This window comes from Ranitomeya imitator, chromosome 7 (genome assembly GCF_032444005.1).
Source record: "Ranitomeya imitator isolate aRanImi1 chromosome 7, aRanImi1.pri, whole genome shotgun sequence".
NCBI classification, from domain to species: Eukaryota; Metazoa; Chordata; class Amphibia; order Anura; family Dendrobatidae; genus Ranitomeya; species Ranitomeya imitator.
The window spans coordinates 44,842,501-44,856,229 of NC_091288.1; the positions used below are offsets into that span (position 1 = coordinate 44,842,501).

Sequence of the window (13,729 nt, forward strand, 5' to 3'; positions counted from 1 at the left end):
TATTGCACGTATATAATAATTTTGCTATGGCTAATTTTTGGTGTTTCAATAACATATATTTCAAAGTTTCTTATTTTCACATGGACTATTGATTTATTAAATAATAATTAAAGCAACTGTTAGTCTTTAAGTGCAATCAAGTAAGAATGAAATACTCATAAATCATGCCTTTACATACATGATTGATAATAATGGAACATCTTTCTTTACCTTTGCAAATCTTCTCAACTCCATATCCATTTGTTCAACATTTATCTGTTTCCATGGCGTTTTCATCCAGTCCTTAATGCTTGTCTAATGCAAAAAGCAAAAATTGCAACTTTGTTTGAAACTGGGAAAATGTCACAATGTGGCATGTAATATTCTGCACTCGATAGTTATATAAAATCACGCTGTGTTAATAGAACTACAGTGAATATTATTTTTCCATATTGATACTTTTACATTCTCTATAAAATCTTTTAAACCTCCAGATTTCAGAGGAGTTGGAAGTTCTCACTGTTATTGAAAGTAGATTGTTGACTATAATAATTTAATGATTTCAGTACATTTGCAGACGGTAGAAATGTTACTTCCTTAAGGTCCCCGTGAACATCAGAGAAATGGCGCAAATGTAGACCATAATGGACAACCATTGACTGCCTCTGACAAATGAATGATTGTTCATTTTGACTATTGGACGACAGACAAATGTTTGTTATAGTTCACAAGGCTGATTGGGCATGTTGCCATTTTTTTCTGTAAGTTAAAATCACTGACTGTATAAGAGGGCGAAAAAATCCAACATGGCCGATGTAGTATGGGATGGTTCATTACCTGCTGCCATGCAACCATTAGTGATGAGCGAGTGTACTTGTTGCTCGGGTTTTCTCGAGCACGCTCGGGTGATCTCCGAGTGTTTGTAACTGCTCGGAGATTTAGTTTCCATCCCGGCAACTGAATGATTTACAGATACTATCCAGCTTGATTACATGTGGGGATTCCCTAGCAACCAGGCAACCCCCACATGTACTTAGCCTGGGTAATATCTGTCAATCATTCAGCTGAGGCGATGAAAACTAAATCTCCGTCATAAATACCACCCGAGCAACGAGTACACTCGCTCATCACTAGCAACCATTTATCGGCCCATATTTGTCTCCTGTCATGTGAATGGAGGTCTTTACTCTTTAGTCACATTATTGACAAACTTTTATGACATTGGGTTACTATATTACAGACATGTGTATATAAGATGATGCTGTGATCAGGGCTCTAAGTGGGCCACATCATCACTTCCAAGACTCTTTGTTCTCCTTTTATGCTAAACACAGTTCTTAATGACATCGGCTGTGTGTTTGGGATTCTTGTCCTGATGGTATTGCATGATGTACAACACAGATCAAAAGTTTGGACACACTTTCTCATTTAAAGATTTTTCTGTATTTTCATGACTATGAAAATTGTACATTCATACTGAAGGCATCAAAACTATGAATTAACACATGTGGAATTATATACTTAACAAAAAAGTGTGAAACAACTGAAATTATGTCTTATATTCTAGGTTCTTCAAAGTAGCCACCTTTTACTTTGATGACTGCTTTGCACACTCTTGGCATTCTCTTGATGAGCTTCGAGAGGTAGTCACCGGGAATGGTCTTACAACAATCTTGAAGGAGTTCCCAAAGATGCTTAGCACTTGTTGGCCCTTTTGCCTTCACTCTGCGGTCCAGCTCACCCCAAACCATCTCGATTGGGTTCAGGTCTGGTGACTGTGGAGGCCAGGTCATCTGGCGTAGCACCCCATCACTCTCCTTCTTGGTCAAATAGCCCTTACACAGCCTGGAGGTGTGTTTGGGGTCATTGTCCTGTTGAAAAATAAATGATCGTCCAACTAAACGCAAACCGGATAGAATAGCCTGCTGCTGCAAGATGCTGTGATAGCCATGCTGGTTCAGTATGCCTTCAATTTTGAATAAATCCCCAACAGTGTCACAAGCAAAGCACCCCCACACCATCACACCTCCTCCTCCATGCTTCACGGTGGGAACCAGGCATGTAGAGTCCATCCGTTCACCTTTTCTGCGTCGCACAAAGACACGGTGGTTGGAACCAAAGATCTCAAATTTGGACTCATCAGACCAAAGCACAGATTTCCACTGGTCTATTGTCCATTCCTTGTGTTCTTTAGCCCAAACAAGTCTCTTCTGCTTGTTGCCTGTCCTTAGCAGTGGTTTCCTAGCAGCTATTTTACCATGAAGGCCTGCTGTACAAAGTCTCCTCTTAACAGTTGTTGTAGAGATGTGTCTGCTGCTAGAACTATGTGCGGCATTGACCTGGTCTCTAATCTGAGCTGCTGTTAACTTGCAATTTCTGAGGCTGGTGACTCGGATAAACTTATCCTCAGAAGCAGAGATGACTCTTGGTCTTCCTTTCCTGGGGCGGTCATTAGGTGAGCAAGTTTCTTTATAGCGCTTGATGGTTTTTGCCACTGCACTTGGGGACACTTTCAAAATTTGCACAATTTTTCGGACTGACTGACCTTCATTTCTTAAAGTAATGATGGCCACTTGTTTTTCTTTACTAAGCTGTTTTTTTCTTGCCATAATACAAATTCTAACAGTCTATTCAGTAGGACTATCAGCTTTGTATCCACCAGACTTCTACACAACACAACTGATGGTCCCAACCCCATTTATAAGGCAAGAAATCCCACTTATTAAACCTGACAGGTCACACCTGTGAAGTGAAAACCATTCCCGGTGACTACCTCTTAAAGCTCATCAAGAGAATGCCAAGAGTGTGCAAAGCAGTCATCAAAGCAAAAAGGGGCTACTCTGAAGAACCTAGAATATAAGGCATAATTTCAGTTGTTTCACACGTTTTTGTTAAGTATGTAATTCCACATGTGTTAATTCATAGTTGTGATGCCTTCAGTGTGAATGTACAATTTTCTTAGTCATGAAAATACAGAAAAATCTTTAAATGAGAAGGTGTGTCCAAACTTTTGGTCTGTACTGTATTTCTCAGCATTGAGGACACATTAATCCTGACCTAACTCACAGCTCCACTTGCTGAAGTGCAGATACAAACTTGTATCTTCCACCATGCTTTACTGTTGTCTGCAGACACCCATTATTGAAACGCTCTTAGCCGTTCAGTGAACAAACTGCCTTCTGTTACAAACAGACATTTCACGTTTTAATTTATCAGTACATAACACCTGTGGCCATTTTTCTGCATCCCAGTTCCTATGTTTTTGTGCATCCTTGTTTCGATTTCAGTATGGATTTCGGCCACAGTTCTTTCATGAAGACCAATTTTGGCTATAGTACACTGAATAGTAGATGTGTGTAGCTGAGTCCCAACAGTTTCTGGCAGTTCTGAGCAGATGGGCTTTACATACAGAAATTATCCATGTTTGATTCTACAAGATATGGATTGTTTTCCCATAATCTTAACTGCTTACATCAATTTTGTGGCCTTGTTTGGCTGTTTCTCATGTTAACTTAGTCACATATAAAATCTTGCTGTCGGTGCAATTTCACACCAAGGTAATGACTATGCAATTATAGCAATGATGAAAAGCAAATAGCCAAACTTATCAACGTCAGTGTGTAATTGGCCAGAGCATGTTGATGTCAACTAATTTAGTAGAATCTCAGCAGCAACTATTTCTATGCAGTTTATTAATTGAGGATGATAAAATATGAGCAAATGAAGTGATCCCATTGTGGGTCACACAACCGTATAAAAAAAAAAAAAATCGCCTGATTTTCAGCCTTAAAATCCAAACAATTTTTTCATCATTTTTGTCATCTGTTTTAATACATCAGCAGCTAATAACATTTACAAGACCAAATACAGTTTTCAATGTTGATAATCATAATGTTATATGGATGATCCGTATGGGATTCATTTTTTTTAGCACACCCAAAGATTTGAATAGTGGAGTCCCATCCAAAATACGGAAAAAATAGTAGATGCTGCAATCTTTTTCCCACGTACGTTTGGTCCGTGTGACCAATCTTCATTCTTCCCCTGAGTAATCCAGTTTTGTCATTTTTAAAATTCACCATACGGTTCCAGAGATATGAGACTTTTTATTTATTGCTAATTTTTACGGTATTTACCAAGGGGCGTGGCACTCAGTGTAATTATGCAGAACAGTCTTAACATACGCCCCCAAGGAACCATGCGAGCCACACCTCCTTATCAAGACCATAAAAATAATTAAATAAAAATACTCATATCTCTGTATGGTGGATTTGAAAAAAAGACAAAAAAATGATTACTCTGGGAAGCGGCAGGAATAAAATAAGAGCAAAAACTGGGAACTTTTGAACTTGTGACGATTTTAAGCATAATACTAAAATTTTGGAGATTCAGTTGAACACTTTTTTAATTTTTTCACAAAAAATGCCAATCATTAGTTTCACCTTACCCGTACAAATATTACCATATCCCATACAGACTTCAGTAAGATACTGGCAGCCCGGCACTGACGTAGTTGTTTATATTCTGGGATGCCGACTTCAAAAAGGTCTGCTGTGTCCTGCAGTTTTCTCATCTCATCTTCCAGCCTTGAGATATTTCTGTGGGTCTACAGAAAAGAATATAGTCATTCCGTCAAAAGAAGCCGCATCTCAGTTGTGACAGTTTGTTTCCAAGAAGTGTGAATTATCTGCTGTTACACTTGACTATGTCGGAAAGTGCTTGTACTATATTTACAGGGGATGATTCATTGCTCGGATTGCCGAAGTCCTACTTAACACTAACAGTTACAACACTGTCAAACGGTGGCTGGGAATTTCATAGACATGTTCCGGATGAGTGGAAGTAATTCATATCTCACTTCTTCCAAGACTATACAGAATATGGTTTTGTCTAGTAGCCAGAAAATAGTTGTATATCAAATGTTAGGTTCCGTACGTGCTTCACGTTTTTCTTTTTTTTTTTTTTTTATAGGCAAAATGTGCTAACATTTGTCACATTTGACACAGACTACATTTTATAGATTTTAATGTCTCGCCCTCTTCAGATTTTCAGGCTACTATCTCAGAAATACCATCACACTGAAAAGTCATGTTTAATGTATTTGTCTATATTTGCCCCGTATTCACATGTAAAGCGCCATGGAATAAATGGCGCTATAAAAATGTATAATAATAATAATAATAATAAAAAGTTAAAAAAACCTTTGATCTTGTCAAATAATACTTTTATTATAGCATTATTGTAGAGCATACTAGTCCTAGACAAGTAAAACGCCAGGTAGATCGTAAACCAATAAAGGAATAAGTATACACTTTAAAATATATATATTTTTTTAAAGGGAACCTGTCACCCCCCTCAGGCGTTTGTAACTAAAAGAGCCACCTTGTGCAGCACTAATGCAGCATTCTGACAAGGTGGCTCTTTTAGTTATGATGCCTGCACACACAGAAATAAACACTTATAAAATGTGTCCCCTCATACCCTGAAATTGCCAGGGAGGCGGGTCTTTCCTTCCTAAGCCAGATGCAGCACAGCCGTCACTCCGGGCCTGTGCGCTCCGGGCGCCACCTCCTCTTGCTTTATTATCGTCCCTGGCGCCTGCGTTGTAAGTACGAAGGGCAGCGCAACTGCGCATGCCCGAAAAAAACTTAATGCGCAGGCGCCGCAGACCAAATATGCATAGTTTTATTTAAGTAGTGGAAATTTTGGGGAAAACTCGTAAAAGAAAAAAACAAAAGGTTTCTTGTGCCTTAAACTGACATTTTTATTGATACCATTTTGTGGTAGTTACGATATTTTGATAGATCAGACTTTTATGCCAAATATGCACGTTATGTGTCCTTAAGGGGGTTAAATAAAGCCACTCCCCCACCGCCACCAGAGTAAAGTCATTAAATAACACCCCCTGGTGTAAAATCACGTTGTAACTTGTAAAATAACACCCGCCTGGAGTATAGTCATATACACCCCTATGATGCTCCCCTGGAGTGTAATATGTTCTTCTGTGGGCATATATAAAAAAAACCACTGTTGCAAAATTTTGAATGTTTGCGATTTTTCAATTCAATAAAAAAAAAAAAATGAAAATACATGTAAATAAATTGTAAAATATATAAACGATGTTTCCTATAACGATGTGTGGAGGTTATTTGTTCTATGAACCCATTTAAAACTTCATAAAAGAAAAAAAAATAGATATAATACCTTATCCAAATGTTTGTATGGATCTTCTGCATCAAACTTGAAGATAATTTCATTTTTAAATCGATTTCTAAATTCATGCTGCTTAACCTGGGTGGGAAAAAAATAAATAAATGAAGTGACGCAATCTATAATCATAAGGATATCACCCAATTGTTTTCATTGCAAAAATCAAAAATTCCGCATCTTGTAAATCAAATATTTTTCTTCCTCGACTCAAAGGTTAAGAACCGTTTGGAAACTAATTACGCTTTAATGACGCGGATCTGGCAGGTGATGCTCTCCTGCGGAATGAAAATATTTAAAATCTATGTTTTTGATCTTACAAGAGTTATGCAGCGTTTGAATTGGAAAAAGATTAGACATAATTGAAGATAAAAGACGCGCGGGGCTTCACTAGCATTTTACTGAAGTGGGCTTTAAATTATCAGATCCATCCAGAGAGTGCATTACCAAGAAACATTGAATTGTTATCTTTAGACACCCTTTTTTTCTAAGAGTTTACAATTTCTCAGTTCAGTGAAGCTTAGCTGCAGCCTGTTATCGGAACACAAAAAAAAAAGAGAAAAAAATCATTTGCTTCAGAGAACAGAACTGATCTCACCTCGAAAAGGACACATTTCCTCCTGATAACAGATACTTCATTTGCCTGCAGAGGAGACACTTCATGCTTTACTATGAATGCAATCTTTTTCAGATTTTTCCACTTCTCTGGCAATTCCTAAGAATGGAAAGAAGCAGATAGTTTACCTGGGTCTATTCTGCAGTCAGAATCAATAATGTGGACTGAAGATTACAGCAGCATGGGCCATGTATCGACAAAAAAAAAAAAATGAAAAATTGTTAAGAAAAAGAACATATTTTTATTTTTCAGTGTCATCGTTATTATTCTCGATGTTTCTAGACTGGAATGTATCCCTAATGGCTCGATTTTCTCGTGCGAGTGCGATATTCTATGAGGTTGGACACATGTCCGATATTTTCCGCGGGACAGATCAGCGTCATATCCGATTTTGATCAAAATGGGCAATACAAGTCAATTGGTTCGTGAAAAAAATCTGACTGTACTCGGATGACATCCAATTTTCACAGACAGACAGAATGGACAAACTTTTTTTTTTTTTTTCTCCAGTTGCGAGAAAAACTGATTACACTCGGACCATACTCTGATCAAACTCTGATCAGAATAATCGGACCATTTTTTTCGTACCAGGGAACATCAGACGTGTGAATGAGACCTTGGAGTGAAATGTATCCTCGGAAAATGTCTTCGTATTTAAAGGGAATCCATCACTTGTTTTTTGTTATACTGTCTGAGAGCAGCATAATTTAAGGGAGGAGACCCTGATTCCAGCGATATGTCACTTACTGGGCTGCTTGCTGCAGTTTTGAAACAGTCACAGTTTTATCTGCTGCAGATCTAGCAGTTCTCTGAATGCTGAGCCCTGAATAACTCCGCCCACACCACTGATTGGCAGCTTTCTGTGTACACTGTGCATAGTCAGAAAGCTGCAAAAGGTAGAAATCGACCAATCAGTGTTGGGGGCGGGGTTATACAGAGCTCATGAATATGAAGGACTACATGGCGGCAGGTTGACTAGTCCTCTAGTGATAAGTTAATATATTTTATACACATTTTCTACTTTTTGGCAGGCATCTTTCATTTTTCACACCAGTCACTGAGCTACTCTTACAATACACTCACACTTCTTGTTCTCTGCAGTCATCTCAACATCACAGGCCAGATAGCAATGAAAAGAAACACTCCTATGTATATATAATCTGGTCCGTGTTCTGTTATGAATAAAATATGGCTGCGATTTCTCAAATCTTTGCATTCCTGTTTTCTTTACAATTTGCATTCTGGGATCTTGGGTTGTATTAAATAGGAATATTAATTCTTGAAAATAAATACTCAGTGAAATACTTTTATTAATACAGAAGTGCATTGTACTGCACATTGTACCAGAAATAAGATCATACTGCATTTATGCAAACTATGGGGTTTGGGGATTTTTTTGGCAAGGGGGGTTGGTTTGGATTAAAAAGTTGAGAGCATATAGCTGCGCTCCACGTTAGAAGCACTGCAACATGGCAGCACTGTATTGAGGCGCCATACGGCAGCACACAGACTGCTTACAGCCCCGTAGTGCAGGCATTTGTACGGCGTCCATGCACAAGGCTCATAGATTCCCTGCACACAAGAGTTTTACACTGTTCCTCAGTACAGTAGTCAGTGGCGGACACAGATAGCAGAGGCCCCTGTGCAAGAACAATCTATGGACCCTCCAGTAAGTCATCATAATGCACAATTCCACCGGCTTTGGAGGAAAGAGTGTCCCCCTTACCTCTTGGGTCCTTGTGTAAGTGCACAGGCTGCACCAATGTTCTGCCCCTGACAGTAATGATATATTTAGAGCCATGTATAGAAGCCATTACAGCGAGAGACGTCCAAGCTCATTTCATCTAGCCTTACTTGTTGTATTAAAAAGGTTGTTCACTTTTAAATTTAAATAGTCTTCAGGCTTGCCATATTTAAAGGGAACCTGTCATGTGAAAAAACGCTATTACCGACATGTGATTAATCTGCAGGCTAATAATATTCAAAATCTATGCGGCTAGCGCACTAAAAACCCGGCTGTTGAGAGGAAATGAACTCCCGGTATATCAGTACAGAGTCAGCTGTCAGTCAGCGCTAGGGTGTGGTTACAGCCACTGCCCACTATACACTGAGCGGTGACTGAAGACCGGCTGGCCACGCCTCTATGACTGAAAGCCAGAGGCTGGTGAGAAGAAGTTAATTTCCTCCCAGTAGCTGGGCTTTCAGCGGCCGCACAGTGTCAGCATGCTATTAAACTGCAGATTAACAGCATATCTGCAGGTTAATAGTATTTTTTTACATGACAGGTGCCCTTTAAAAAGATTAGCTATAATTACAGAACATTTCTCCATGGCATCTTTACTTCCAGACCAGTCTTTGCTGCCACAGTTGCAGTGGCGATGCCATGACTTCATCACGTGACCACTCCAGCCAATCACTGGGGCATCACAGGCGAGCCCAGTGATAGGCTACAATGGTCACATGCTTCAGATGTGATGTCACCGCTGCAGCTGAACACCGAGGAAGATGTAGAGAGTCCGAGCTGCAGTGGCGGTCAGTGTGCAAAGCTAGTTTTCTTCTTTTTAAACAAGGCACTCCTATGGACTATTGAAATATAAAAGTGGACAACCCATTAAAATTTATTGTTTAATTCATTTATTCATTCATTCATTCAAGCATGTAGATTAAAAACTAAACTATTGCAAATATTGACTATACATAAATACAAACACATACAAAAATATACAATAAAATATATATTTTTTTTATATTATATACTTTATTTATTTTTCTTCCTACAGCGGCATTTTTTTTTTTGGCCTGTACCTTTTCGTGATTTGCATTTGGCATCGGATTGAAGGTGAATACAAATGAGACAGTACAATTGTGTAGGGGAGAGGCAGGGAATCACCAATTGTGGAAATTCAGCTTTTTTGAAAGAATATTACCATAGTGGAACATGTTTTCACGGGAGGCATTTAATCGCTATGACAGAGATCTGAATTCAAAAGCAAGTAATCAGTTTCAAAGGTCAGTCACTAAGTTAGCCGCACAGCATAGGTCTGTATATTTGCAAAGAAATTAGACATCAAAAACCTTTCTCCCTTACTACAAAAAAAAAGCTTTACACAAGGCTTAACTCAGTAGTAAAATTGAGCCCATACAATTTAAAGCAATTTGAAATAATTAGTAAAATAACCCAGGCTCCTAACGAGGTATTCTTCTCCTCTCCGGGGCTAGCTTGTGTTTCTGCCCATGGTTTGAGATATTTAGGCGAGGGAATTTTAATGCGTGTATTACATGTGGATTTTCCGCTTAGCTGCTTTCCATATCATTTGAAATTTGTCCATCATGTTTCATGATATGAAAAAAAAGGAAAAAGTGACATTTTACAAGTGTGGAATGCATTGTCACCAACTTTAAATACGAGTGAAACATGGGAGACGAGCACGAGATGGAAGAAAAGGGTATTTTGAATAAATACACTTTGGATCACACTGAGAATCTGAATGATTTCAATGTTTTGTGTGGTAACTGCATCTCGGAGGATTTAATCTTTATTTATGGGTAGGATTGACACCAGGAGAAAATGACTATTTTTGTGTATGGAGTATCACTACCTACAATTAACAATTGTCTATAATTTCTATGAACAATTAAAGAGCCGTTTCAGGAGTCATCGCATATGTCGCAGCATTGCCTACTGATCATAATAACACAATAATGCCGGGAAAAAATAAATAAATGTAGCCATCTCACCATTTACATTCGCCTTTTCTGTCCCCCCCCCCCAAAAAAAAAAAAAAAAAAAAAAAAATTCAGGAATTCCACTATAAATGTTAGCATTCAGAATTGCTTTCACTTAGATCTGTAGCCAGATGTCATATTACAAAGTGTATGCATTATTAAATAAATATCCTAGACCTAATGAGAACGGTGCTCTTACATAGCAAATTGATTTCTTTTCTTTCCTTTTCTTGCTCAATGTTAAAGGCATTCTCCACTACGCGGACCACCTCTCCCGAATCCCTATGTATCTCCCCATAGTAAAATAATAACATAACACCTATACTCACCTCCGATGCCGCCACTGCCGTTCTAGCGGTGTCAGCATTGGCTCTCCCAGGGATTGCATGACATTCTTATGCCAACTTGTTCATTCCAGGCTTAGAAGACTTGGAATATATATATATATATATATATATATATATATATATATATATATATATATATATATATAGTAGGGGTCATGTGTTGGCCAAAGGAGCAAACAGCCATCAGTTATCTAATATCAGCACCTTGGTGGATCTCACTGCAGACAATATGTCGTTAATTGTTGGCCTGCACATGGAAGGACACTTGCCAAATTATTCATACTGTTAGAGTGGATGCATGAAAACCCAATTAAAGGGAATCTGTCTTCCTTTTGAGCTTTCGAGTTAATAATATGGGCATGCAGGTTGCATACAGCTGAAATTAGTCCAACCTGTATGCCACCTTGATGCTAACTTGTTTAGTAAAAATCATCTTTCATAGCTTCGATCTTGCCGTTGGTCCTCTGCTCTGTTCCACCTTTTTGTGGGCATTGTCTTCAATTTTGATGTGCCCAAGGGCTGGAGGGTCACTAACTTCTGGTCCCAGCGATCTCCGGCGCACAGTGATGGTGAATTCCCTACATTGCAGAGGGGCAATGGCAGAAAGAATGCGCAGGTGCAGGATTTCAAAGGGACGTCTGTAGAGAAGGGGGGAGAAATCTTATAGTGAAGACCGGAGGCAGTCTAATCTTCTGGGCAGCCTACATCCCACAGCCTGGAAGATCAAGGCTTTTTACTAAACAAGGCCACATACAGAAGGCATACAGGTATGACTAATACAATACAACACAACCTGTATGCACGTATTAGTAACTTGAAAAACTCAAAAGTGACAGATTCCCTTTAAAACATTAAAACATAAACTGTATAAACTGCTACATATTTTAAAATGTAAACTGAAAAAAATGTGTTAATAATAATAAATATAGTGCTGAAAGTGATTTGTATTATTTGTTAAAGAGACACTGTCACCTGAATTTGGAGGGAACAATCTTCAGCCATGGAGGCGGGGTTTTTGATTCACCCTTTCCTTACCTGCTGGCTGCATGCTGGCTGCAATATTGGATTGAAGTTCATTGTCTGTCCTCCGTAGTACATGCCTGCACAAGGTGCAATCTTGCCTTGCGCAGGCGTGTACTATGGAGGACAGAGAATGAACTTCAATCCAATATTGCAGCCAGCATGCAGCCAGCGGGTAAGGAAAGGGTGAATCAAAAACCCCAAAACCCCGCCTCCATGGCTGAAGATTGTTCACTCCAAATCCAGGTGACAGTGTCCCTTTAAATCTAAAAGCAAAAGTCGCCTAATGTAAAACTGATGAAATGCTGTAAAGCAAACCTTCTCACTTACTTCTAGCTGGGCGTAGATATGGTCAGGTAGTTGCTGTCCGTAGGTTCGCAGAAGCTCAGCCATAGATCTAAGATATCTGAAATGCTCCTCAGTGGAAGGTCTATCCCGAATTGCCATCAGATGACCCATAGTTTCCACAAGCACATCATAGTCCTCACCCTTTACTTTCTTAGAGAAGCCTTTCTCGGTATTTTGAATGAATTCGTCAAGTTCATTAACACTGAGTATGAATAGTAAAATGAAGAAATTTATAGCATTTTTAGTTTGGAAAATAAATATATAATTAGAATTTAAACAGGGGTAAACAGCCAATCACTGGCCTCAGTAAATTGTGAGGCTAATGATTGGCAGCAGTGGTCAGGTGGGTAGATGGCGATGTCATCACTGCAGTGTAGTAAAGACCGGTGGGAACCACGGGAAGCAGCAGTGGATGTATAAGAAAAATATTGGTTCTTTTCTTATTTTATTAAATTTCTTGCAGTTGCACCAATTTTCTATTGATCTCAGCTCAAGCGATGTTGATTCACACAACTGCTTGCTTCTTTCTGAACTTGACCACACACAATCACAGGCTGATGCTTTAACGTCATCAAATCTCACAATTGGATGCTAAGGTTACGGAAATTATCGATAGTATGATCAGTACATCATCATTGTCCAGAGGTAATGTGGGGTAATTGGGATTGATAGTACAGACAAGTACAACGTCGAAGTCATAAAGTACATTAAAAAGTGTTAATGATATTTTCAATAGCTTCTCATCAACTATGTCAAGAGAAAAAGAAGGTTTCATGATCATCATTGAAGTGGTTACTTTATGGGTATGTGCTTACTGAGTCTTTTTGGTGAGTTTTTGGAACGGAAACTTAACAGAAACTCTCAAAATCCTCAAAACTCCCCCAAAACTCAGTAAAAAAAGGCTCAATGATCCCATGTCCCAAAGCTGTGTGCGCATAGAGATTTTTTTAAAGAGTTTTGAAGAGCAGATATGCTCAAAAAATGCCTAAAAAAAGCTACCGGTAAGTAGACAAATGAAAAGATGGATTTGGAAGTGGTTTTTAATTGTCAAGGCGGTTCAAAGCATACAATACTTCTTCATCAGGAAATCTAGAACAAATGGAGGGCACCACCACTAATCAGTCAAATACGCTTAGTAACAAACCCCGAATCTACCACAACATGAAAGAGGACCACAAACCAAATAGTAGAAAAAGGCATGTTGTAATGGAGATCAACGGGATAAACACAAAAAAATACCAAATATAGATTTTTATTAGAGAGCAAAGAGCAAGCTTAAATATTAAAAACAATTAAAAAGCAGAACAAAACTCTCACAATGACAAAGGGAAAATTGCACACCCCACCAGACGATCGTATGTTTTTGGCACCTGAGAAGGGGAAAAAAAAAGTACCCCGATGAAGAAACAAGGAACCTTACCCTATAATGCACACAGTTTATTGATAGGTAAATTATACCAAAAGTTCAATTAGCATACATGCAAAG

At 38.7% G+C, this 13,729-nt stretch overlaps 1 protein-coding gene across 1 annotated transcript in view; it reads right to left on the minus strand.

Moving 5' to 3' along the window:
- The window catches only part of LOC138646080 (dynein axonemal heavy chain 11-like), a 377,510-nt gene that overhangs the window by 340,522 nt on the left and 23,259 nt on the right, over positions 1-13,729 (minus strand). Inside the window, exons 8-12 of the mRNA XM_069735549.1 lie at positions 12,226-12,445; positions 6,785-6,901; positions 6,184-6,270; positions 4,427-4,585; positions 211-294 (exon numbers count right to left, since the gene is read on the minus strand). Of these exons, the coding sequence (XP_069591650.1) occupies positions 211-294; positions 4,427-4,585; positions 6,184-6,270; positions 6,785-6,901; positions 12,226-12,445 (667 nt within the window). The remainder of the gene's footprint in view (positions 1-210; positions 295-4,426; positions 4,586-6,183; positions 6,271-6,784; positions 6,902-12,225; positions 12,446-13,729) is intronic.